At 41.8% G+C, this 27,974-nt stretch overlaps 1 protein-coding gene across 2 annotated transcripts; it reads right to left on the reverse strand.

The window, feature by feature from the left end:
- Positions 1–1,967: 1,967 nt before the first annotated feature.
- Rpp30 (ribonuclease P/MRP subunit p30) lies at positions 1,968–27,894 on the reverse strand. Of its 2 annotated transcripts, XM_059258792.1 has the most exons (12): positions 27,767–27,894; positions 26,465–26,520; positions 24,685–24,741; positions 24,239–24,313; positions 21,793–21,864; positions 16,480–16,569; positions 9,161–9,277; positions 8,566–8,595; positions 8,178–8,215; positions 7,570–7,649; positions 5,175–5,273; positions 1,968–2,226 (listed from the first exon to the last, which is right to left on the reverse strand). In XM_059258792.1, coding segments are annotated over exons 1-12 (798 nt in total). In that variant the 5' UTR covers positions 27,849–27,894; the 3' UTR covers positions 1,968–2,224. The 2 variants fall into 2 exon arrangements, with proteins under 2 accessions (XP_059114775.1, XP_059114772.1); XM_059258789.1 differs by lacking the exon at positions 1,968–2,226 and having other exon boundaries at positions 4,840–5,273.
- Between the last annotated feature and the right edge of the window lie 80 nt (positions 27,895–27,974).

A 27,974-nucleotide genomic window follows, 5' to 3' on the forward strand; every position in this document is an offset into this window, starting at 1 on the left:
GGGACAAGGGAGGGGATGGGGGAGAGACATAAAATAAAGGGCTATTTGAGGGGTAGTATGGAAACTGAATACAGTGGAAGCTTTCTGAAATATACACATATATGAAGGTGATCTGAATGAAATTGCCAAATAATGAGGAAGACAGCCCCAACTGGCCATCTCTTGTCACCAAATGAAGCCTCCAATACCAGGATTGAGTTACATCTACTTGAGTTCTTGGCCAAAGGGGTCCCATGGGAATCTTCAAAAAACCCAGGCTGTGGCCAAGACTATAGGTTGCTCTCCACAAACTGACAGCGAGGCCTCACTGCTGAAGACAACACCCACACAACTCATTGAACATGGAGAAGTCAAGCTGGTGCCTATATAGATCTTTCACCCCTACATGACAGCGACTTTGGTACAGGAAGGTACTCTGCATGCTACCAAAGGAGAAACCAGTCACAAATCCTTTGATCTACAATGGTGTCCTGCATGCAAGATAGGCTCCGGCAATGGAGGCACAAAGCTTGTGGAGTAACCAATATATGATTTGACTGAAGATCCATGCCATGAAATGGAACCTATTACTTGGGTGACCAAGACTCTGAGAATAGCCCAGGGACCTAGGGTAAAACCAAATACTACTGTTTAACAAAAAGTAACAATAAAATGACTCCTAATGATATTCTGCTATACTCAAATCATTGCCGTGCTCAACTATCATCAGAGAAGCTTCCTCCTGCAGCAGATGGGATCAAATACAGAGACCCATAGCCAGACATACCTAGAGACCTGGGAAGACTCAGCCCTAAACTTGACGTCTCCATCAAATCCCTCCCCTTAGGCCTCAGGGAACCCTGTGGAAGAGAAGGCAGAAAGAGTGCAGGAGCCAGAGGGAATGGAGGACACCAAGAAAACAAGGCCCTCTAAACACAACTGGACCAACACACACATGAAACGGAGACTGAGGCAGCATGCACAGGGACTGCATGGGTCTGCACCAGATGGGGTCCTAGAACTAAAAGAAATGAACACATGCCCCCATGTCTGACCCAGAAGCAATCTCTTGATTCATAGCTACTCGCAAATGAAAAGCTAGTTTTCTCCAAAGGAGTTTCACTGGGGAGATAAACTACTCTTAAGAGTAGACTGCATGCCCAGCAGCAGATGGCCAACAGAAAATGAATCCAATGACATCTTTGGAGGTTCCTTGTCTTATAACATCTTTTAGGGCTCTTTCTTTTTTAATTTTTAAAATTTTATGTATACATGAAATTATGAGTATTCAAATGACTGGGTCTCTGTGTCTTTATCTGTTTCTTGTGACTTTTCTTGGACTCTTTTCCTTTTGTAGTTTTGTCCTATTCCAATGTGTTAGTTTTTATTTTATTATATTTTATTATTATCCCTTCAAAACATGTTTGTAGCTGGGTGGCAGTGGTACACGCCTTTAATCCCAGCACTCGGGAGGCAGAGCCAGGCGGATCTCTGTGAGTTCGAGGCCAGCCTGGGCTACAGAGTGAGTTCCAGGAAAGGCACCAAAGCTACACAGAGAAACCCTGTCTTGAAAAAACAAAACAAAACAAAACAAACAAACAAAAAACCAAAAAACCTGTTTGTATTCTAGTAAGACTGAAAGGAGATGAAAGAGGGGAAGTGGGGAGGGACTGGGAATAGAGAGGAAACCATGATCAGGATATTTTATGTAAAAATATATTTTCAATAAAAGGAAAGAAAATATCTAAATTTATTTTGTGTATGGAAACATGGGAACTGTGGGAGGGGAGGGACAACGTGGTGTACACGTGGAGGTCACAGGTCAGTCTTCTGCCTCTAACACGTGGGTCCTGGACCCACTTCAGGTCATCAGGACTAGCAGCAGGTGCAGGAGTCTTGATTTCCTTCTTTTTCATGGCTGAATAAAATTCCACTGTATGTCTGTATTAGTTTTCTCATTGCTGCAACAAAGTATCTGTCCAACGCAATTTAAGGAAAGAAAGGTTTATTTTAGCTTGCATTTGAAGAAGGTCCATCATGGAGGAGAAGGCATGGCAGCCGGAGCATGAGGCATCCATAGTCAGGAAGCAGGCAGTGATGAATGCCTGTACATGCTAACTTTTATAGATACATATCATAAGTCCTTTTTATGAAGATCTGAGGTTTCAGCCCGTGGAATGGCGACACTCAACGAACTAGATTCTCTTAGGCATGTTTCCAGGCTTGTCTCCCAATTGATTCGAGATCCTGTCAAGTTGATTATCAGTGTTAACAATAACAGTGAATGCACCACATTATCCACTCATCTGTTGATAGATGTCTAGGCTGGTTCCTCTTCTTGGTGATTATTGGGGACTATGGGGGTCCAGCCCCTCGACAGTCCCCTCCCAGGGTTCAGGAAGAATCTATAACCAGCTGATAATTAATCTTTGATGAAAAGAAATGAGTCTATGTACACGAAATTCCTAGTCTATACACTTTATTATTCTGTCAGTTCCCTCTCTACAAACTTATACTCTGCTCTCATATTTAGCTCTTCTCTTTACATTTATCTGTTGTCCCCTCTAGGTTCTATCTTTTTTTTTATTTTTATTTTTTTTTATTTTTTGAGACAGGGTTTCTCTGTGTAGCTTTGTGCCTTTCCTGGAACTCACTCTGTTGTCCAGGCTGGCCTTGAACTCACAGAGATCCACCTGCCTCTGCCTCCCAAGTGCTGGGATTAAAGGCGTGCGCCACCACCGCCCGGCTAGGTTCTATCTTAATTTCTTCATCTTAGTTCTCCCCCTACTATGTTCTCATCCATCTAGTTCTTTCCCATCTCAGCTCCTCTCCCATCTCCTTTCTCTCTCACCTTATTCTTCCTCATCTTGTTCTTCTAGCCCTTCAATCTAGTTCTTCCCCATCTCAGTTTGTTCCTCTCAATTTCTTACCCATCTAGTTCTTCCATTCTCTTTCCTCTTCTTTGTCCTCCCGTGTCCTGGGAGTCCTGTTATATATACACTTACAAGCAGTAATCCCTTGGCAGTGCAAAGCCAGGCTTCCAGGGTCAAACGGAGGGGTGATAAGGATCACATAGAGAGGCAGTAATTGTTAATTATCATTTGCAACCCAAAAGGGAAGTGACCAGTGGGGAAATGAATTAACTAAAGGCTAAATTCAGGTAATACCTAAAAAGAGGGCTTTTATGTGCTCAACTATAATCTTAAACGTGATTAGTAGAAAATGTTAAGAATCTTTAAGTTGCTAGGTCAATGGGAGAAAGTAAAACTGTCTTCTTTTTTCCTGTGGCTCCTATCTGTCCAAGTTATCTGCCAAGTTTTTCTGCAGGGTGGGGGAAAGTGTGCTCAGTCGCTAGGCAACCTGTGTACAGCTAGATGCCTCTGGTGATAGTTAAAGGGAGATCTGGAACTAGAGGTAAGATTTAGGAAAGGAGGAAGTTAAGCTTAATTGGCACATCTGCCAGGCCTTCTCAAACAGGTAACCTGGATGCTTAAGTCTGTTCTTAGAAAGTACAGAGGTATCTCTGATAAGGTACTTTCCTCCATCTGGGGATGGACCTGGCCGGATGCTGCCAATGATGATAATTACAGGGAGGCCTGAACTGGGGTTCTGGCTGAGCATAGCTGTTAGCACAGAAGGTTATCTAAATATTCTTAGAAGTGGTTAGGTAAGGAGCTAGAGGTCTATCAAGTTAGTAAGGCTGTAAGAAAGGAGGGTCTGAGCTAAACTGTGTAAACTTAACCTGACCTAGGCGGTGTCTCTTTGTGGAATTTACCTTAAATCAGGAGACTTTCATGTGGAGTGTTATTACTGCTAGTCTTTGAAAGTGGCTAAAGTAGCCGGGCGGTGGTGGCGCATGCCTTTAATCCCAGCACTCGGGAGGCAGACCCAGGCGGATCTCTGTGAGTTCAAGGCCAGCCTAGGCTACCAAGTGAGTTCCAGGAAAGGCGCAAAGCTACACAGAGAAACCCTGTCTCGAAAAACCAAAAAAAAAAAAAAAAAAAAAAAAAAAAAAAAAAAAAAAAAAAAAAAGAAAATGGCTAAAGTAGATATCTAGATATCTGATTCCAGAGAAAGCCTTTCCTGAGGCTGTTCTCCAAATACCTGGAATGTGTATGTCCAGAGAGTGATCAGTCCACACTGTTAGCCCTTCTTAGGGAAAAGTCAATTGGGAAAACTATGAAGGCACACATGATTTTCATAACATAATACAGCTGATATATAACAAGCCAAGTAACACCAAAAGCTCCTTGGAATTTGGCTTCCTCTGGAGGAAATCCTTGATCCTTCCAGGTAGTGACTTTGCCATAACCAGCTGAGTTCTTATGATATATTCCTTCGGCCTGCAGCAGGTGATTGTGAATAGTATTCAATGAACACTGATGTTGGTTTTACAGTCGTCATCAATCACTTACCCTTATCTTCAGTGCTCTTCTTCCCCCCTCCCCCCAGTTAAATGCCCTATGTCTTGGGGGTCCTTTCATCAATACAGCATAAATGCAGATATTTACAAAAATAACAACTTCTACTTAGCCTGGCGAACTTGTTATTAAAAATAAATTATTCCAAAGCCTTTTTTTGGAGTCAAATACTCTGAACTGTATAGCAATTAGGAAAATCACTATTAGGTATGGGGAGTTTCTAACTAAAAGGAGGAAGCTATTTAAAGCACAGCTCGAAGGTAGAAGGTAGCAAATGAAGGGGACAAGTAATCTCATGTGAGTGTCCCTTCTGCTTCTACAAGGTCAGCAGTCCTTAGGAACAACTCTAACTCAATAAATAAAGGTGACCCCCATAATAGGGTTTAAGTCTTCAAAATAACTACTTTCTTGGATAGTAAAATACAAAAATCCATATGTATCAAGTAGAAAAACATTAATTTATTTATCTTCAATGTCTTAAAATACTGAAACATCTTACTTTGGTGTATCTACTGTTATACATTACTCACATAAAGGATAAAATAGCTTTTTTTCTTAAAGTATATCTAAATTAATTAAACCGTTAGTCTTTAGAAAACGCCTCACTGGGTTTTATTTGCTCTTTTAATGGTCTGAATATAAAGCTGTTTTTATAGACTGCTGGTTTCTAGTTTAATGAAAATATCAGCTCAGCAGAAGTTTACTTTCACTGTGACTGATGAGCTGTAAAGGGGGCAGGCAGCTGATGGGGACTGAGGCTTCATCAACCCTCACATTTAGCTTTCTTGCAAGCTGGAAGAGAATCATCATCCACCTCTGAGGGCCGAGGTTTCTTCACTGTAGAAATAATTCCAAAAGCAGTTTTTCTAGTTTCTGTAAAATAGAAATGACATTGAGTGAAGAGATAGGATCTCACTATGTAGCCCAGGCTGGCCTTGAACTCCTCCTACAGTCCAACCAACTCCGATCCTCCTGCTTTAGCCTCCTGAGAGCTAGGATTACTGGCAATGCATCACCATACCTGGTGTAAGATACGATTTAAGGAGAAGTGGTTTAACCAGCATTAACCCATTTCTTTGGCCTATAGCATAGGAAATAAGAAAACCATAGATAGAGCTCTTACAAGTGTTGATGCTATTTACGATCGTTGTTTTTTCCCAACATGCACAAAGGGCAGTATTTTTAACATCTAGTCCATTCCTAAGGATTACCTCAGGTTAAACTGCAGAGCAGGGCTTCTCCATTGCTCTCTCCATGACATCTTATGCAGTCAGAACCAGCCCTAGGTACCAGTCTAGCAACTGCTTATATATGGTAAAACGACAGACAAATCACAAGCACAGATGTAGGAGTCACTTGTACTGCTCCCACAGCAAGGGCTACGCTGACCTCACTTTATAGCACATGCCATCACTCTCAGTAGATAATGTACCTCTGAACACTACGCAGTATTGACCATCAATGGCCTGGTATACAACATTCATCGAACAAATGCTGTTGAGCAAACACATAAAATCAAACTCAGATTTATCCATCCTTTATCACTGTCAAAGAGGTACTTTCCATGCTCACTTTGGCAGCAGAGTTGAACTTAAATCTGTGTTAAAAGAGGTTAACAGACCAGGCACTGCCATATAGAGAATACGATTCCTAACAGTGGTTTTTAAATGTTCAAACTGTTGGGATAAATACATAAAAATAGACATTAGAAATGAAGGCACATAGGAGATCAACCACCTGGGTTAACCAATGAAGCACCATGAAAAGTGACACCAGAAAGAACACAGCAAGGAAACAGAGGAGCAGCAGCCTTTGCAAGGCAATGTGGGCTCGGCCTCCCTTGTGGGCCTTCCATTTCACACGGGTGGGCACATAAATCATACCTGTGCAGATCACGTGGAAATGGAAGTCCGGAAATCTAAGGAAACTGTCTAAGGAGCACAGGGGACTAATGGGGGTACGAGGGGGATATGTACAAAGGGACCAAGTGGGGTTAGTGGAGTAGAATATGAACAAAGAGGACAATGGGAGGCAGCCGAGGGACTATGCACAAAGAGGACTAACGGGGAGAATGTGAGCAAAAGGAACTAATAGCTGTGTGTGTGTGTGTTTTAGTGGTGGGTAATGTGCACAAAAAGGACTAACGGGGTGAGAAAAAGGTGGGTAGAGGGGTATGGGGGGAATATGTTCAAAATACATATATTATAGTTACAAAGAAACGGCCCTATGTAACTTAGTATAATATATTCAAATAAGTAACAAAACAAAACACCTTGGGGGAAAAATACACCCAAAATATATGATCAGTAGATACATGATCATGTCAACCAAAATAAGAAATGAAACATTCTCAGTTATAATAAAAATAAAAGTTACAGATTGACTTTAGATACTTTGATTAAAAAAAAACTAAAAGAAATCTGTTTGTTTTTCTTCTTAATGGTTTAACATACTGTTTTTGTTACTTTTCTGTTCCTAGTATAAAATACCCTACTAAGAGCAACTTATTTTTTCCCACTTATTTCAGCCCACACAGTTCAAGGGTAGAGTGCATCATGGAGGGGAGCTCAGGGAGACAGGAACCGGAAGCAGCTCGCCACATCACACTCACAATCGGGGAGCAGAAGGTTAGGAACACTGGTGCTCAGCTTGCTTCCCCCATTTCTCCCTCCCAGGGAGTGGTCCCATCCACAGTAGGTCTTCTCATACCCATTAATCCAATCTTACATTCTCAGGGTTAACCATAACCTAGATAACCCCTCACGAAAGAGTCTGAAGCTAGGCACTTTTAGATCTTGTTAAACTAACACCACTATTCCCATTTCTGTTTTTGAAACTCATTATTTTTAGCAGGAGCAAGCTTATCCAGAGAGAAGCAAGCAGGATGGATGTTAAAAGCCTCTGAAAATGTAGGCAGGGGGCACTGTGTTGTTTGAAAGAACACATTCAATGGTCATTCCAGTAATGCAAACTATATATAATGCACACACTATAGAAAGTAAAACTTAAAGTGAGGGTAAGGAGCAGAGGGTATGGTTAGAACGGGTTGAGAAAAGACAGTCTTGTAGGAACTCTGTAGAGAGGGTAATAAAGCAGGCACAGGTCAATTGTTTGGTAGTAGCCTGACTCTAACGTGACCATTCAGATTTGACTCTAGTAACATGCTCACCTCCATGGAGAAATGCAGCTCGGCAATTTGTGGACACGGCAGCCTTGGCTTCGCTTTCAGACAGCCCAAACAGCAGCCCTCTGATAGGTTATTAAAGATTTCAACCCAGAGTCAGCCAAGAGTATGAGACCACACCAACACCGACGAAAATGACAGCTCACCCGCTCTGTGGCAGACACGTTAACTCTACAGCAGTTCTTAGCGCAACGGAAACCTGCATCTGAGAAGTCTCACTTAACTGTTTATCATGGGGAGTCCCTTGTTTCTCTTTCCTGCTGCTTAATCCCAAACCACAAGGATGAAGAAGTTTACAGCCTGCTCAAATCTGCTTCTGAGGCTACTGATAGTAAACTTACAACTAAAGGGTAAGAAAACGTCAGCCTAAACTATAGTAGCACTCCTGATTAAATTTTCTAAGGGAAAATTCCAGTCGAGTGTCATGCTCAGCAGGGAAAGGTGCCTGCTGCCAACTCTGACGGTCTGAGTTTGATGCTCAGGACCCACAAGATGAAGGAGGGAACTGACTCCTGAAAGTTGTTTTCTGACTGACACATGCACCCTCCACCTAATATGAACATAGGCTTTTAAAATGAACATTGAGAGGATACAAGTTTGCCACATCATATGGTCCTCTTATTTCCAAAGGCTAAAATAAGAAAATGGAAAATAAAATGTTAACATTTTAATTATTTACAATAAATAAGATACAACTAAGTATCCAGAGATAGGTAAATTTCATAAGGTTCTTATAATTGTGATAGGTTTCTAAAAATATAAATAAATCATGTAAAGCATTTTTAACAAGGTAAAGGAAAAAATAAAATCACTTTATTCTAATTAACCCACAAACAAATATATATAGGCAAAACCTGAAGCCCACATGAATGTGATACATTTTAGCAATGACTATGGAAAATGCAGTTAAAGCACAGACAGGCAATACATCACACTGCTATTTCAGTAACTACAAAGACAAATACCACACGCCATACTTACCCTCTCTGCAGCACTGGACAGAATCACATTCTATAAAACAGAAAGTGAGCAACTTTAATCCTATAACTGATAAAATAATTGAAGAACTGTATAATACGAATGAATAGCAACTGCCCCCCCCCCAACATTTAAGGCTCAAACACCAACTTCTTTTAAAGATAAGGTAAATACTTAATGTGAAAATATTGAAAATGCTCATGTCACACTCAAGGCAGCTAATTCAAAAAGCAGAATAAGCCTCAAAAAGGAATCTTAGCGCAGATAAATGAAGTTTAAAAGCTGTAAGTTTAATTCACTCAGAGATGAACAACTGTTATCTATCTAGGAGTCTTTTCACTGTGGCCAACTGCAAACCCTCATCAAAAATGAAGGCTTTCGGCACAGCTTTTCCCTCCATACCTTACTTCTCCCTCAGGAGTTTCCATCACAAAACTCCATAGGACTCACTGAAATGGAGGAATCTAGTGTCGTAGAATTTTCTGCTTAAGGCTATGGGAGAGTTGACAGCACCCGCACATTACAGGAGAGTTGACAGCACCCGCACATGACTAGTGACCGCCAGAGGTAAAAAGTGTCCTTGGCTCCGGAACTATACCTTTCCTCTGCAGATCTGCATCAAGTTGAGGGCATTGGAAATTGTATACCTTCTCATTGTCGCGTCTCTGATAGCAGGGCCGTAGACAAGTTCAAAGCCCAGACCTCTGTCAATTGCCTTCACCAGAGATAAAGAAGAGACACTGTGAACTGTCAAAGACAAGCACACGAACTACTTCCTTTCCACTGAAGTCTCTCCACCTTCCTCCTTTCCCTCTCTGCACACCTCCTACACAGCAAGGGACTGGCTTCAACAAAGGTGGCGGACCCACACCTCTGCACCCACACAAAGTGAGGAAAAAAGACTCCAGGCTCTACCTGATTGACAGAGCTTAGGTTAGCCGTGGGAAGCTAACTCTAAAAACAGGAATCAAAGAAGCTGAGGACAGCAAAGTCAGTTCAGTGCAGTGGCGCAGAGGGCTACTACTCCAGCAGTGGTCCAAGGAAAAGGATGTGCTTCCCATATGCAGGGAAACTGAGTCAACAGGGAGCTGAGCAACCTGACCCAAGAACGAAGGAAAAGGAGGATCAGATCTGAAGGGTCTGGGAAGCAGGAACGGGAAACCTTACAGCTAAGTCATTTACTGCACACTGTTGAATGACAGAACAAGTGCCGTGACTAACTGAACTCTACGTCCAAGGAGCATGCTAACCGAGGCTGAGGTACCTGGAAAAGAGCTGCGGCTGAGACTCGAATACGTGTCCTCAGCCCATTCTGTTTAAGTAACATTGTTTAAAGTTCTTTGTAGCTCAGGAGAAAAGGTGAAAGAGGTCTGGGCCCTTCAGGATCTTGCCCAGCTTGCCACATGGGCTTGGTCTTTTCATGAGGAAAAAAGTTCTTTCTCAGTTAGTGTACTCTTAAGGTTGGAAAGTCTGCAAAGCACGGGAGTGGGACTGTAGTTCACCAGTACGTAATTCAGCTTCCTAGGTTAAAGGGTGCAGTGCCTGTCCATTCATAACAGATACGTTTTAAATTATTGTCAAATATTGTCAAAGCCGAGGCCTTCTCTGAGCTCTGGTATATGTGAGCAAGGAGTGTGTGGGGAAGAGAAATTAGCAACTGCATGGTGGATGGAAGAGCACTTTCAGGGGGCAAAAGAACACCATCAGGCTCTGGGCTTGGAGCATGGAGAGAAAGCCAGAGGCTGGAGAAGATGAGCAGGAGTCCTGTGGTGGGAACTAAGGCTACAAGGAGTGGGAAGGGCCAGTGTGTAGATCTTTTTTTTTTTTTTTTTTTTAAGGCAAGCCTGGCTTTTTTTTTTTTTTTTTTTTTTTTAAATAAAGATTTATTTATTATGTATACAGTGTTCACACGTATCCCTGCAGGCCAGAAGAGGGCACCAGATCTCACTATAGATGGTTGTGAGCCACCATGTGGGTGTTGGGAATTGAACTCAGGATCTCTGGAAGAGCAGTCAGTGCTCTTAACCTCTGAGCCATCTCTCCAGCCCCCAGTGTGTAGATCTTAATTGCTGGTGACAAGGCTTAATCAGTCTTGCCAGCAAGAGGAAACACATGAGGGTTTTTTTTTTTTTTTTTTTTAATTTTTTTTACCCTGGAGGCAGGAATCAGACAGAAACTTGCCAAAGTCATGTAGGTTATGGTGACCCTCTGAAGTAAAGGGAGGGTGGATGGCTTAGTCCAGGAAGGACAGTCTCAGTCTCTGCAGCTGAGGCTCTACAGGCCTCACTACTCAGGGTCCCCGGGAGTGGAGGGACTGATCTCACAGACCTGAAGTCATCGACAGGTAGGCACTGAAGGCTCCTTCTGTCCTTTCTTGAAAGATTTCCTTGTCCATGTCCTGCCCCCACCTTCTTTCTTTCCTTTTGCCTTCTGACCTTAAAGCGTTTAGATTTTCCTCCATCTCTAAGTTTAGCTGGAATTTAAACACTACTTTCCCCTCTTCGGACATCTTTTTTCCCATCTCTAGTTCTCTGGCTTGTATTCCTTCTAGGAATGGCATTTGCTGCCATAATGTTGGCAGTGTAATTCAACAAACACCTCATTTCCCTGCCTAGCTTTTCGACTTCTTACAGCTGGTACAAACTCCTCTTCGTAACTGAAATAATCATCATCATCATCATCATCAGCAGCAGCAGCAGCAACAGCAAGTATATTTTGAGTGAATGACTGCTTGTGGAAAAGAGGCCACGTGACAATGTTGTTCACTGTGGATTATCTAGGAACTGGGATGAACTTGGTAAGGAAATTCAGATAAATGAAAGCATCCCTTTGGCCATTTCAAGTTACTCCTCGGCCATTTCAAGTTACTCCTCACCTATTTCTTTCGCTAAAGCTAATTGGACAAAGGAGTCTGACTCCCATTTCCCCACCCTTCTAGTTAGTTACAGAAGTAAACCACAGGGCAGTAGGATGAAGACAGGAATAAAGGATGTGAGCAATGTGGTGTTGATGATCTGATCTCTAAGTGTTTCTAGTTGAGTCCATTTAAATTTCCACACCTGTATGGGAATCACAACAAAATCAAAACCCCTCTGAGGGAGAGAACCGAGGAAAACAGGATAGAATTGCCAGCTTAATTTCTTTCACATATGATTCTGGTCTTGGTACATTAATCAGGTTCACTTTAAAACTGCTAAGAACACTCTTGAGAGAGAGATTAAAGATAATGTGCTATTGATGGCTGTGAGCATTTCTTTCACAAAACTTTACTGTTTTAGATGAATAAAATACAGTCATTACCTGGTCTCCTGCTCCTAAGAGCATTTTTATGTAAATTGTTGTAAGCGCATCATATGATTGTTCATAATAATGTCTTTACAGAGAATGAGTGTCTGCCTGATTGGCTTTTGTTCTCATGTCTGAACAGACGTGCCTGAATAGGCAGATGATGAGATTTTTTTTCTTACTAAGAAGAAATAATAGTCACAATGATGTCACCAAGGGCAGCCTGTGAAACTTGGGTCAGGAAATAATGATCATAAAGTTCCAAGCACTAAAAACTTAAGCTAAGTTTTGGAGAAGGAAGAATGGAAACCAAGAGTTGATTCCAGGGCAGCATGCGGATTGCTTGCCTTAAGAATCAGTGCCCACGCTGAACTTGCAGTAGACAGCCTTCCAGCACATCACTGTTAAGATCTCCTGACTCACTGATCAAAGCCACAGAAGGAACCAGCGAGTTCTCCCTGAACCTGCTCTCACTGCCCCACCCCTGCTGTAATTGCTTTCATTTATTTCTTATGTGTTCCTCCAGTTTCCTCACACAAATACGGGCAACTGTGAATACACGTCATAGTTTCCTTTTTCTTACCTAGAAGGTGGCTTGTTAAGTTCTTATCTTGCCGGATTTGAAAGCCTTCCCATGTCAGCTTGTAAATTCTTTTCTTTTACAGCTGCCTAGCATTTCTTGTAGGGGTACATCAGGTACAATGTTTAGCAAGCCTTTACTAATAGATGTGGGCTGTTTCAAATTATCAGTAGGATAAACACGAGGGTGGGACAGCTGGGTACTGTGAGCGGAATTGTGTCCCCATCCAAAAAAGATTCCTAACCCTCAGTATCTCAGATCTCAGACTGTAACCTGTTTTGGGGAGGGACAGTACAGGTGTAACCAAGATGCGGAGGTCACACTGAAAACAGGAGGCTCCTAATCTCACTGGTGCTCTTATGAGATGGCCAGAGACTCACAGGAAAACACACTGATGACAAAGAATGGCGGTACTGTGGCTGCAAAGCACCCATTGTCAACCAGTCACCACCAGCCAGGAAGACTCAATGAAAGGTTCCCTTCATAGATTTTGGAGGGGGTACAGCCTGCTCATACCTTGATTTCAGACTTGCAGCCATGTTGTATTTGGAATGTATAAATGTCTCTCCCAAGTCCACACGTTTGACACTTGGTCCCCAGATGGTGGTATTGTTTTGTGAGGCTGTGGAACCTTTAGGAGGTGGAACTCTGCTAGAGGAAGTGGGTCACTGAGGTTTTATAGACTTTCTGCATCTCCACGTAAGATGCCGCAGCTGCACTGCGGCCTCACCTTCCCAATACAGTGATGGACTGTATCCCCACAGACACAAACCCTTTCTCCAGTACATTGCTTTTGTTACATTTCAGCATTGAAAGTAACTGATACAAACCTCAAGGAAGGAGCAAATGTCTTCTGTGGTATGTGACTGGGAAGAATGTCAGGACCCTGTCCTCGTCCTTTCTTTCTCCCAAACTTCCGGCTATCATAAAGTGAGAGCTGTTTTATTACATTTTAAATGTGTGTATGGTGTGCATGTAGCACACTGCTCTCACCACGATGCACTTACTGTCCTGCTGCACACACCTACAGTACAATTTTCCCCACACAAAAACATGGGTACTTGTTTCTAGTTTTCTCTTTCATGAAAATAAGTGAATAAATTAACAGGGACTTTCCTGTTTCCTGGTCAGCTCACACTGCAGTCTTACACACCAGATGAAGACTACATGTAATCCAGTGCAGCCTTTCCATCCACACCTCCACCTAGCTTTTATTAAACAACGTATGCAAAATGCTCATACCGGAGGTTTTCTTTTCTTTTCTTTTCTTTCTTTCTTTCTTTCTTTCTTTCTTTCTTTCTTTCTTTCTTTCTTTCTTTCTTTCTTTTTTTTTTTTTTATAAAATAGACACTGTGTTAAATATTGCGTATACCCCTTGTCAATTTTTTTTTTTTACTTTTCAGATTTTCTAAAGTGAAAATGTGGGAATCATGTGAGAAATATCAAACACTCAGCAGCAACCTTTCTGCACTTCCAGACGGAATTGGCAGATGGTGGTGTCCTGGGGCCTGCCTTGCGAACCATTCTCCTAACGCTACCCTAGTACCCACCCACTTCTCTCATGCCTATGTTCCTGTCTGACACTGCAACTACCTAATGACTAATCATAAGCACCTTGGCCAGATTCCCCACAATGGTCACTGCTAATTTAACTTAGAGACACCAATTCAACAGTCTACTTCAGGAAGGTCTCGTAGGCTGGCACTGGGGTATTGGAAAAGCCTTGCCACAGTTGATGTACTATGGAAGCTGAGAGGCTGCTTTCATGGTAAGGCACACTCACAAGAGACTCACTTATAAACTCTCACTAACATACGTTTCTAGGAATCTGACAATCGTCTTGTGCCACGAGGAATTATATGGTATGTGTTGCTCCTTTCCATATTTTGACCACATGTCACCATTTCCTCCCAGCCAAGAACACAGAACTGTGCATAAGCTTATTCAGACAAATTGCCTAGAAAATAGGCTTCCTAGTTTATTAAGCTGAAAATGTTGTTAAATGTAACAAAAAATATACACATTGGCTGCCTGTCTAATTCTAGCTATTTTGTGGGGTGCATTGGCAAGTAGATGCAAACTTGTATGGCAGAGATTGCCTTTTCAACACAAAAAATGAATACAGGAGGTCAACAAGATGACCATAAACTTAGGTCCTTTGTAGCTAACAGTATCTAGGTACCAAGCGCTTGGGAGCTGCTCCCATGTGTGGACCACACAGGTCTTCCCGACAGGCACAATCAGACCTGTCTGAAGCCGATGACTTGACGGCCTTCATTCCTCATTTTTGAGAAGTGAGCTGCTGAATAACAGATCCCCGAGTCTGAGGTGTGATGCCTGGGGTTGAGGATGTTCACTTCATCATCTAGGAGTGCCCCCACCGTCAGAGTTGGGGTTCAGGTTCTGCAGCACTCTCAGGAAAGCTCCTCCATAGTTTCCCACACACTTTTGTACTTTTCAAAAACCATCTTAGTAGTAGATGTCCAGGGTTAGAACCTGAGTCATCTTATACTTTTCTACACCATACATTAGATAATTTACTCCCTCACTATTGCCCCAATACCCAGGAACAAGCAGAAATTCTTCAGGCGAAAAAGGGAGGCAAAAGTGAGGCAGATATAATTCTACAAAGGGAACTGCCCACTTTGAAAACAATATTTGAATTCTGACATGGGATTTGGACTGCTTGCTAAACCTTTTCTTGGGTAATAGTTTTTCATAATATAACTGAGTTCTGGAAGTCACTATGCTAAACAATATTCCTATGTTCTAGCTGGCAAAGCAAATAGTTACCAGCTGCAGTGACCTCATAACTACCAAATCAGTTGCTGGTGTGAGGTAATACTACCATTCTATAATGGCAATGGGGGGTGGGAGTAGGTGGGGTGGGGTGTGAGACTTACAAGGCAATATGGCAGATGGAAGATGAAAGGTATAGGAAAAGAGAAATTCTTATGGTAGGGTAATGAGAAAAAGTCTCTATTAAGAGGGAAAATAAAAGGAACTCTGAATACATGGTTACCCTGCTGTAATGGTTCTTTATGGGAGCTAGCATGCCACAGTGGGTACTGTAATTCCACTCACCATTCCCTGCTGACTTCACACCATTGCCTTTTGTATCTCAATTTTTGGGTGTCTCAAAGACTCTATCTTTTTTTACTTTTTCTCTATTTCGTTCGTTCGTTTGTTTTTTTAAACAGAGTTTCTCTGTGTAGCCCTGGCTGTCCTGGAACTCGCTCTGTAGACCAGGCTGGCCTCAAACTCACAGAGATCCACCTGCCTCTGCCTCCCTAGTGCTGGGATTAAAGGTGTGCGCCACTACTACCTGGCTGTTTTTTTTTTTTTTTTAACCTTTTCTTTTCCATCTTAATGTAATGTTGAAGTTTTAAATATCTATCATTATTAAACATCAACTTGAGAAATATTCTTCATAAAACTTTTTTGGGGCGGGGCAAGGTCTCAGTGTGTTACTGCTGGTCTTGAACTTCTGGCTCAAGTGCCTCTTGAGTAGCCAGAAGTAGCAATACAATCAGCTTAGATATTTCCCTTTCGTGTGTGTGTGTGTGTGTGTGTGTGTGTGTGTGTGTGTGTGTGTGTGTTTGCATATGTTTATGTGTGCATGAACAGTGTATGTGGAGGCCAGGGGTAGACACTGGGTGTCGGGCCTCACACTCGAACCCAAAGCTGGCTGATTCAGTTTGTCTAGCTACCAGATTGTTTCTGTCTCAGTTTCCCCCATGTTGAGATTCTAAGCAGGTTGCCGTGCTGCCTGGCTTTAGTGTGGATGCTGGGGATCCAAACTCCTAACCTCACGCTTGCACAGCAAAGACTTTATCACTGAGCCACCCCATAACTCCCAGCTTAGACACTCTCTATTTTAACTTTCTCTTTTAGTCAGCTTAGAAAACCAAAATTCTCTTTTCTGAATCTGCTCCAATTACCAGTTACCCAGGTACTGGTCTCTAGGAACACAAGTTCCTTCTGCTTCTTTTCTAGTCTGCAGACACAAGTTTCCACACATTCAAGTTTTGAGGAGAAAAAACAGCACTTACCACATTAATAGGGGGTCTTTTGAAGTAAAATGGTAATTTCTCTGTTACAGTTATACAGACTAAATCCACATCTAAATGCGTGCAAGCAACCTGTCAACAAGAAAAAACAGATGAACAGAAAATTGGCATGCACTGGAATGAGAAACATGGTCATACTCAATATACAGAAACATAAATAGTATGGCTTATTCCATAGGTGCCATGATGGTTCTGTGTTGAACTGTAACAAACCTATTAGAAGGCCAGTTGTTTACTATTCTTTCAGGCTTGGCTTGGATGGTTCAATTCTCAAAGGCCAGGGCCCGAAGGCCCTCTAATTCAGCTTTTTTATATATATAGTTTTTTAATATATGAATGAGTTGGCGATTTAGGGTCAGTATCTAGAATATTACTTTTAATTATTTCAGAAAGCAGAAAGTAACCATTCTGACAGAATCCAAGGAATTGGAAAACCAAAATGAATGCATGCATGGTCCATCTTTTCCACAAGCTATTTAGTGAGCACATTTCTACCAGGAATTGTCCAGGGTTCTAGTTCCAACCAGACTATACTGTGACTAAGAAACAGCATGATATGGCTGATGGCCTTCTGTTCATAGACTAACAGAAACAATTTAACAGAGGGTTAAAGCAGAGCTGAGAGAAATCAAAGGAGAATGCGTTTTTATCATTTCTGGTTGATTAATTCCCTGCACTCACCGCTAAGAGCTTTGAAAGTAATTGTATAAACTACATACAAAATAAATGAAACAGATAAAGCAACCAGGAGAAACAGAAAAATCAGGGAGGAAAGCAAATCAGTGGACAGATTATTCAGCACAAGTCAGAAGAAAGGCCTGGACAGGCCTGGACAACAATCATTCAGCTACTACTTGATTTAGAGGTAAAAAGATGGACTGTATTGTACCATGTTGAAAACAGCCTTGCTGGGGCTGGGGAGATGCTTGGCAGTTAAGAACATTTATTTGTTGCTTCTTCAGAGGACCTGGGTTCAGTTCTCAGAACCTACATGATGGTTCACAACCATCTGTAATCCAGTTTCAAGGGATCCAACACCCTCTTCTGTCCTCTGTGCACATCAGGCAAACATGTGGCACACATACATGCATGCAGGCAAATACTCACAGACATAAGAAAAAGCAGATGAGAAAACCACCCCTACTTAGAATGCTGATGCATACAGGCTTCATGAGCAAACCTGGTAAGCCAGTGTCTGCAGCAAGAACAGGGGAAAGTGTGTAAGAAACAAGGGGAAACTAAGTGTTGGTAATGCCTGTAGGACAGGCACAACTCTTCAGCAGTGACAGATGTCACATCTCACCCATTATCCTCAGAATGCCCGCTTAGGTCATTCTTGCCCTAGCCCCATGGCTCAGTGGTCACCCGAGACCACCTGGCTTGGAGATGGTCATAGTTACACGGTAAGCCTGGGAAACTATGTTGTTTTGGCAGAAGCACTTGGCTCCTAAAGAACCTGCCCATCCAACTGCTCCCGTTGTCTACCTCACAAAGAACAGAGACTGTTGAGAATGAAGAAAAGCTCTGCGGAGGAACAGAGCTGAGTTCAGCATCTGTCCATTTTTAGGAGCACAGTAAAGAGCATGATGGCAAGACCACCAACATTTTACTTCATTGCTGCTGAGGACCAGACCAGGGTCTTGAGAATGCCAAATGCTCTACCGCCGAGCCACAGCTCCAGTAAACATTAATAATTCCTATGTTCGTACCAGCACTATCACTTATAGACATATTTTATAGGGACTTTATTATGTTCTATAGCTATAAATTCCACACAGGTCAGGGACAATAGTGCGAGAACAGTCATTGCCAGGCCAATCATCGAGAGAGGACAGAAGAAAAACACTTCTACTTCACTTAATTACCGGCCCCTGGGTCTCGTATAGTTGGGAATGTGCCAGTGTTTTAAAGGACGAGGAACACTTGTAATCATGGAACTCACATACTGTACGATACAAAGAGCAGGGACAACAAGGACAGAGGGAGAGACAGGGGACAATGAGTCAAAGAAGCAGGCAAGCATTTCTGAAAAAATACCACAGAATGCTTGCGGTGGTTGCCTCTGGAGTGAACAAGCAAGGAGTTTCGTGGGGAGGCATTTCTGAGGAGATGCACAGGAAAGTCAGTATTGGCTGCCTCTGGAGAAACTTCAGCGTGCTTTTTACAAACACACTTCTGTGGTGGTTGAATTTATTATCATGAACATCATTAGTTTTAATGAAAAGATGGCTTTAAATGATTCCCCTGATAAAGCTGAACTAGGTTTCTTCTCATCATACATTTTTTGTTTCTTCCTCTCTCCTATGGGGGAGGCAGTTGAACAAGGAATCGGCATTGGCTGAAGGGTGGCATCGTAAGGAACTTTCAGCCACAGAGGACAGCTTCCTTTGGCTCCTCTGACCTCTTGAATGTAAAATGTTCCTAACCAAAGTACTCTGATTTACCTTCCCATCAATCTGAGCGTTCAACTGTCATTCAAAGAACTATGTGAAGCGGGGGCACACGCCCATACTCCCAGCACCGGGGAGGCTTAATCTAATATTCCCCCAAATCACTAAAATGACTGAATTATGTTTAAAATAGTTTTAGAGCTAAGTATCTCAGCTCTTTCTGAATATTGGCAGACTATATATGAATTTACTTAGCCATCTTTAACTTTTTTTTTGGAGGGGCAGAGATATCTATGAGGGTTTGAGAGAAGTTTGTCCCTATAAAAATGTACAAACATATGCATATTTTTACTGTTGTGGAACACAAGGCACAGGAGGGTAGGGCTCAGCCATCCCTTTGCCCTGGAGGTCTTTCATTGATGCCCGCACTTATCATACCACACAAGAAAAAGTCAGGCTTGCCAAGGCAGAGAGGTGCCCACAAACAGTAGCTCTCAACTGTACATGTGCACAAAATTCACCTAAAAACTATCACAAATGGCTGGCTAGGCTATATTTCCAGGGATTCATTCAGTACACAAGACCTAATAATCTCTAACTTAGTCCCAGATAAATCTGAAGCTGAAAGACACAGACCATATCTTGAGAGATGCTGCCTTCAAAGATGCTCCCTTCATGCTGACATTCTACAACAGCATCCTGCAAAGGCCAGGTTTGAAAGACTTCAGGAGCAGTACAAAACCACAACTTTTTAACGCTACTTCTCTGCTGGTGTGGTCGATGTCCTGGATCTCACTTTGTAAACAGGCTGGCCTCAGATACAGAAATCCACTTGCCTCTGCCTCTGAAGCACTGGTAATGGAATGCTGGTAGTAAAGGCCTGTGCCACCACACCTGGTCCACAGGTCTTTGATGATTAAGTACTTGCTTCTACTCATTCCTTAATCTATAACAAAATACTTGAGAATTAGTATCATCTTTCATTTCATAAAAGCCACAAAAACCAGTGTGGTGTGTCTATGTGTTCACATACAGGCATCCCAGATAATCTGTGGTTCTGTGGTGTTTCTCTCTATCAACATAATTAGCAATTGACGCTAAACCCTGAGACACTGCATCAGTCTTTTTATAGTCAATGGCTCCCTCTACTGGATAAACTTGGGATAAAAAGAGCTGTCTATAGTTTTAGGACAAATTTTGCTTAAAAAAATGGTCAGCCCTGAAAACATACATACAAGTAACATATATGGAATCAACAGGTTATATTTAGAAATATATATGTATATACAATACATATATGTATGCAATAGAAATTAATTTGAAAGAAAGTGGGGAGGGGTATACAGGAGGTTTTGGAGGGAAAAAAGGGAAGAGAAAAACCTAATTAAATCACAATCTCAAAAATAAACAACAACAAAAGAAAATACTCCAGTTAAAAAAAAAAGGGGGGGTGTAAAGTTTAAAAATGTAAGACCAGTATTTTTTTCCTTCAATACTGTTTTGGCAGAGGGATCTTTTTTGAGACTAAGTTAGGAAAACATTCATAACTCCATCTAAAAGTAATTATACCTCATTTTTCTCAGCATTTCTTAAAAAACCATTCCTTAAAAGAACATTTCAGTGTCCCTCTACCCCCTCCCCCCACAATCATTTGAAAGAACAGGGCAGTTTATCTTGAAGACAAAATGAGCCCATGTGCTAAGCTCCTTCTTTTCTGAAAGAGTAACAGGTCAATTCTAAAAGAACAAAAGGAATTCAAGTCCCAAAGGCTCAGGGAAGGGGAAGGGGAATCACATTAGTACACGGCTGACCCTGAGGAGCGTCTGGAGGACCAAGGGCTGACACGCACACTGGCACACGGTTACACCTCAGAGCTTGCGAAGGAGGAAGCTGGACCACAGAGGGGCTTGCCCTTTTCTTCTCTCACAGGCAGGAGGAGATTAAGCCAAAAACTGAAGTGGTTACTGAGTAGAAAGGAATGAATTTACCAAGGAGAAATTTCAAATGAACAAAGTATAGAGAAAGAAACAGGAGAAAATTCATGAGCTCTTTCACACTGAATCCATCAAATGTCCACTAGGATGACTTTGGGTGCAAACAGAAAATACAGAGTTTCCAGATGAGGCCTGTGATGGTTAGCTTTAATTGTAAACTTTACACAACCTAGAATCACTTGGTGGTGTGGGATAGTTTGATCACATCCTGACACTCCCAAGACTGACAAAGTTTACTTTGAATCAGGGGGTGGAGCTAGCTACTAGCTGACAAGGACACATAGAGAGACATAGGAAGTAGTAGGGTGGGGTTTAGAAAGAGTCTTAGCCCTTTTGGATTGAGGAAGCACAGAGAGAGGAGGTCACTGTTCAATTCTCTGCTGCTTCTCTGATCATTCAGGTTCTTACCCTGATATCAGACTCCCGAGTTTTTATTGATAAAGAATAATTAGATAAACTCTTTAACCTGGGAAGAGTCTCAATGAAGGACTATCTACATTGAGTTGGTCATGGATTGTGTCTATGAGGAATTATTTTAATTAAGACAATGTGGGAAGACCCAGCCCACTGTGGGCAGCATCACTCCCTAGGCAGGTGGTAGTGTGGTGATGGTAGTGTCTTGGATGTTGAAGAATGGAGAAATCGAGCTGGGTTCAAGCAACCAAGTGCACATATGTGCATTCCTCTCTGCTTTGGACTGTAGATATCTATCAGCAGCTGTTTGAAATTCCTGCTTTGCTTCTCCATAATGACAAACAGTAACTAGTCCTTTTTCCCTGTGGCTTTTTGTCCAGTTATTTGATGCCAGCAACAGAAATGAAACTAGAATCGAGAGGAACAGGGCGTCTACTGTGGTAGAACAACAGACTTACACCATGAGAAACCATTATTCTCTTTCTCCCGTCACTTACATGAAAAAGTTTTTCTGTCTTTGGAAACACTGCAACAATATCGTACAGCCGGACCCTTGAAGAAGTTGCTCTCTATAAGGCAAAATGAATGTTTATCACACAGTAACAAAAAAATATAAACAGATGCCTGGTCATCTAGCAACACCCAACATCCTCAACCTTAAAACAATCCTCCTGCCTCAGCCTCCACATCTGGCTGCAAGTCCCTGTGTACACAACACTCACTCAAGAGCTGACACAGGAGAGCATAAACATGAAAGTCAATGATCATGGTTAGATTTTCATGACTGACTCAAAAGTAACAAAAGTGGGAGCCTTTTAGGGAACAAAAGTCCTTTCTAAGCCAGATCTGAAACCAGAGAACACAGAGAAATGTTGTTACTTGTTTTTCTTTTCTTTTTTTTAAAAAATAGAACTAAGAGTAAATCCCGAGACAGCTTTATATTGTGCAAAGTTATTAATCTATATTATTATATTAATCTTTTTTTCCATGATAATAAATATGACTAAGCTCTAGAAGGTGCTGTAAGCTTGCAGCCTTCTGTGTATGGGAAAAGGGAACATGGAGACAGCTCATCCCCAGTTTCTTGGAGTAAGAAAGAATGTAATGCCAGGCGGTGGTGGCGCATGCCTTCAATCCCAGCACTCGGGAGGCAGAGGCAGGTGGATCTCTGTGAGTTCGAGGCCAGCCTGGGCTACCAAGTGAGTTCCAGGAAAGGCGCAAAGCTACACAGAGAAACCCTGTCTCGAAAAACCAAAAAAAAAAAAAAAAAGAAAAATGTAACTTATTTTTTATTTTACAGCACCCACAGTTAAAAGACTTTGAATTTAAGGAGACTGGAATTTTACAGAGAATTTGGATATTTTAAAGAAGCTTGAACTTTGAAAGAGACTTTGAATATTTTAAAGAGAGTGAAATTTTCTAAAAAATTTTACTTATATTTTTTGTATGAGTGCTCTGCATGTATACCTGCATGCCAGAATAGGGCATCAGATCCTATTATAGATGGTTGTGAGGAATTGAACTCAGGACCTATGGAAGAGCAGCCAGTGCCCTTAACCCATGAGCCATATCTCCAGCTCCTGTCTTTTGTTTTTGAGACAGGGTTTCTCTGTGTATCCTTGGCTGTTCTGGAATTCACTCTGTAGACCAAGCTGCCCTCGAACTTGGAGATCTGCCTGCCTCTGCCTCCTGACAATTGGAATGAAAGGCATATGCCACCATTGCCTAACGAGACTGGCTTTTGTTGTTTTCAAAACCGGGTCTTTCTGTGCAACCCTGGCTGTCATGTAAACCAGCATGGCCTTGAACTCACAGAGATCACCTGCCTCTGCTTCCTGAGTGCTGGGATTAAAGGCGTGCAGCAACACTGCCCATTGAAACTGAATTTTTAAAGTGTTTGAATTTTTAAAGACTGTGGGACTTTTAAAAGTTGGAATGTTTTATATCATGATTTCTATTACATATATGAGATCCTGGGGATGAACAAGAAAGGAAAGGTTATAGTTTAACAGTGATGTGTTTGTGTGTGAAGCTGACAAGAGGTCAACTGTGCTAATTTTATGTCAACTTGACAGCTAGAGGCATTTGGGAGGAGGGAACCTCAACTGAGAAAATGCCCCCATCAGAGTGGCCTGTGGGTAAGCCTGTGGTGCATTTTTTTTGAATGATGATTGATGTGGGAGGGCCAGCTAATTCTAGGCAATGCCATTCTTAAGCTGGTGGTCCTGGGTGCTATAAGGAAGCAGACTGAGCAAACCATGAGGAACAAGACAGTAAGAAGCGTTCCTCATGGCCTCTGCACTAGTTCATCCCTCCAGGTTTCTACCTCAAGTTCTTGCCCTGACTTCCTTTAATAAAATGATGGACTACAATGTGGAACTGTAAGCTGAAATCAACAACTTTCCCGCACAAGTTGCTTTTGGTCATGATGTTTTATCACAACAAAAGAAATCCTAACTAAGACAGCCTTCAATGGAATTAGCATTTTCCCCCTAGACATAGCTAGATAAGACTATTTCATGTGTTGTAGGTAATTCACATGACTGTAACACACAAGCTCACAATGAAAATACTGTTCAATATAAATTAATGCCAGATGTATAAGAAAATATTTTTGTTCTAGGACAGGAGAATATATCAGTAAATCATAGTTACTGCTTACAAGGAAAACCTCAAACCTGACATTGTATATGAGAATGAAAAATATATTCAAAATATATAATCTCTGAATGCTGGAATAATGTATGATATTTCTCTGTCTGTTGGCACCTTCTAACTTTTTGGAAGAGACACATTATATTGTGCAGCTTCTACACACAGGGAGAGCAGGAAGGTGTCATGGATTTGAGGGATAAAGGGGGTGGAAGAATGGGGTGAGATAAAATGTAACAATATTAGTTAATATAGTTTAGAAGGCCAAATGTAGAAAAATAATGAACTCACCAAAACATTACAGTGGGATGGATCTGTAACTATAATTGTCAATCTAGTTAAAATTTTAATCGGTCTTGATTTTCCCTATAAACAAAAACACATTATTAAAAAAGATAAAACACAATTGATTCATCCTTTTTACCAATGGAAAATAGTAAAAGTTACAGAGAAGAGTAAAGATCAACAAAGCATGCTTTTCCACAGGAATTTATAAGAGCAGAGGAAAATACTATGTATATCTAGTAAACCACACGATGAGAAAATTTAACAGCCGTAGGACTTTTGGAAAGGAGGATGCCAAACAAGTACTGATGGACAGTAAGACACTGGTGAAGAGGTGAGCCCCGATGGAAACGGGAAACTGGCCGAAGGCAGGTGCTGCTGAAGTTAGAGAATACCACAGAAGGTGCTGAATTACATGAACAGACACTACACTTAAACAATAATATGCCTACCTGGACAACTGGTAAAGTTGTGAAGAGTTCAGAAACTGCTACTGGCTTTTCAATTTCCTACAATAAATGATAAACACTACTTCTAGTTACATGTTAAAGAACAAAGTACAACAAAACACTTTAAGGGCATCTCAGAAAAAAAAAATCAAAGAAAGCTAATTTCTGGTATTCAAACTTACTAAATAGCTTTTCTCTTTCTTTTTTAAGGAAAGAAACTAAAGAACAGAGAAGCTGCTAAGGACATCAGAAAATAAAAATAAGAACCAATTTTGAAGACAGAAATGACCTGTAAGATACAGTTGTTCACCTAAAAAGAAATATATATATTTGGGGCTGGGGATTTAGCTCAGTGGTAGAGCGCTTGCCTAGCAAGCACAAGGCCCTGGGTTCTGTCCTCAGCTCTGAAAAAAAGACATTTATATATATATATATATTTTTTTGATAGTCTATTGAAAAGAAAAAAAAAAGTCAGTTAATAAGACCATGGCAACAAAGTAAACAACAAGATATTGTGGTTACAGTTCATTTAACAGCAATGTACTTGTAAACATCTTTGAATTTGTATGAATATATATCAGTTCAATTATTAATGTAAAAATAATAAGCACAGGGTGTTTTAAAGAAATATAGTTGAGGGTCGGGGATGCAGCTCAGTTGGTAGAAAGGTTGGAGATGCAGTGTTGAGAGATATTTGATCATACTGTGTAAAGATATGTTACTGTGATTGGTTTAATAAAAAGCTAAACAGCTAAGTAGGTATAGGTGGGACTTCTGGACAGAGAGAGCTCTGGGAAGAAGAAAGGGAGAGTTGAGGACGCAGAGGAAGCAGGACATGCAGGAGGAGAAGTAAAAGCCACAAGCCATGTGGCAGCATGTAGATGAATAGAAATGGGTTAAGTTACAAGAACTAGCTAGAAACAAGCCTAAGCTAAAGCCAAACTTTCATAATTAATAATAAGTCTCCGTGTCATTATTTGAGAGCTGGCGATACAGAGAAAAAAAATCGCTACAATGCAGCTCATCTGGTAGAGTGCTTTCTAAAATGCACACCCCTGGCTTCTAACTCAGCATCTCATAAACTGGGCATGGGCTTGTAATCTCAGCACTTGGAAGGCAGAGGCAGGAAGTTATCCTTGGCAACACAGTGAGTTCCAGACCAGATTGGGAAGTATAAGACCCTGTCTCAAAAAAAGAAGTATGCACCGGGCAGTGGTGGCGCACACCTTTAATCCCAGCACTTGGGAGGCAGAGGCAGGCGGATCTCTTTGAGTTTGAGGCCAGCCTGGGCTACACAGTGAGTTCAACACTGAGAAACCCTGTCTTGAAAAACTGAAGGGGTGGTGGTGGTAAGAAGCATGCTTGTGATGACTTATCCTTCACTGCCAATTTGACAGGATTTAGAAATGATGATGGAAACACATCTCTGTATTTCTATAATGGTGTTTCCGTAAAGAATTAATCCAGGAGGGAAGACCCACCCTGAATGCGAGCTGTGCTATTTCATGGGTTGTGGACCTGAGCGAACTAACTAAAAAGAAGAACCTGACTGAGGAGAAGTTGTGACCAGCCACTTCCTGCTCTGCTGCCATGATGGATTGTACCTTCAAAGTATAAGCAAAATACACATCTCCATCCTTATGCTGCTTTTTTCAAGTATGTGGTCGTAGCAACAAGACAAGTAACTAACACTTATTTCTAGCTCCACATTGCCAACACAGACACAAACATTTGTAAATTCTTAATATTTATTAACTAATTAATCCGAGAAATCTTATTTTACCTGTTTCTTTTCCTTAAAGTCAACAATATGATTGATGGCAACAACTGAATATCCAACTGAAAAAAAAATAGATTAATTAAAAAATATTCTTTCTTGTTCATAATGATCCTCCCGATCTTAGATTCAGGAGTATGAGATGAGGTTGGGGATGCAGCTAAGTGCCAGAACGATTGCTTAGCAAATCTAAGCGCGATTGTTTCCTGATACTTAGCGTTAGGTTTCAGGTTCTACATCTGTCAAGTGATGTTAACAGCAGACAGCACTTTCAAGTGTCACGGAAATTAAGTGAAATAGCTCTTGCATTTTAGAAGAGTGCCAGGCACACATTTAGGCTGTGATTCATGCTAACACAATACTAAAAACGCCTTGCTTCTGCTTTGCAGACAACATTCCCAGGATTTCCTGTCCCTTTGTTCATTTTTATTCCATCAAGTTTATGTGTCTGTTGCCTTCATTATCACTCACTTCCTCTGCAAGGCTCCTTCGAGGGATGACTCCCTTATACCTCTTTTGAGGTGCTCTACAGTAAGAGACAGGGAACACTAGAGGTTTGCCTCGTCACCACAACAGCGAGCACCGTTTGGACATGTGTCTATGTCTCCAGTACATCTAAATCACAACTCCTGTCTTCAAGTTGTCTAAATACCAACAAGGTGACAGGGTATTAATATTAAAAGATAATGCATGGTAATGACAAAATAGCGGTCTTTCCTCTTATCTCTTACTCCAATAACTCCCTAGTTTCCTTCCTGTCGAAGGTATTTGAGCATCCATTATCTGACAGGCCCTATGCCAGGTGAGAGAGAGAGCATACATGATTAATGCTCATCCTCAAGGAATTTACAATGCACGAGAGAAATAAGGGAACACCCTCCCCATTCTCTAAGCTTCCACAGCAGTTCCTGCCTATGAACCAGCTTTTGTATTTGACAGATGGTCGTGTGCGTCAAAAAGGACTGATACTTAAAAGCACCGGCTTAGGGGACTGTACACCTGGAGTCCAGTCCCAGTTTCTACCATTCATCAGCTTGCAGGCCCTATGCCAACCTCTCGACCCCTCTGGCCTCTGTTCTCTCCCTCTGCATGAAAGACTGGGCAAGCCCAGGCAACAACAGCTTCCTCAAGAGCCTCTGAGTTTCCCACGCCAGGGATCCGGGCGACACCGCAGCTTTCATCTGCCCCTAGGGAAATCAGGCAGACTGCACGAGAGACCAGAACGACACCTGGAAAAGCTACCAAGCAAACTGGACGGTATGGGTGGCATCGAGGGGCAGGCTCGCAGCGCGAAGCCAGTAGACTCACGGTGAGCAGCGGTCTCCACCAGTCCGCGCAGAGCCTTCAGGTCCGAGCCCGCTCTTAAGTCCAAATCTGCGAACACCGCCATGCTGACGGCCCAGGAGCACCCGCGCGCCTGTGTGCGACGCCGCCGTGTTGCTCCTAGAGCATGCTGGGAGTTGTAGGCTGTCACTTGGGCATCCTGGGATTTGTGGTTTTTCCTTCTCAATCGTCT

The sequence above is a fragment of the Peromyscus eremicus genome, chromosome 1 (genome assembly GCF_949786415.1).
Source record: "Peromyscus eremicus chromosome 1, PerEre_H2_v1, whole genome shotgun sequence".
Classification (NCBI taxonomy): domain Eukaryota; kingdom Metazoa; phylum Chordata; class Mammalia; order Rodentia; family Cricetidae; genus Peromyscus; species Peromyscus eremicus.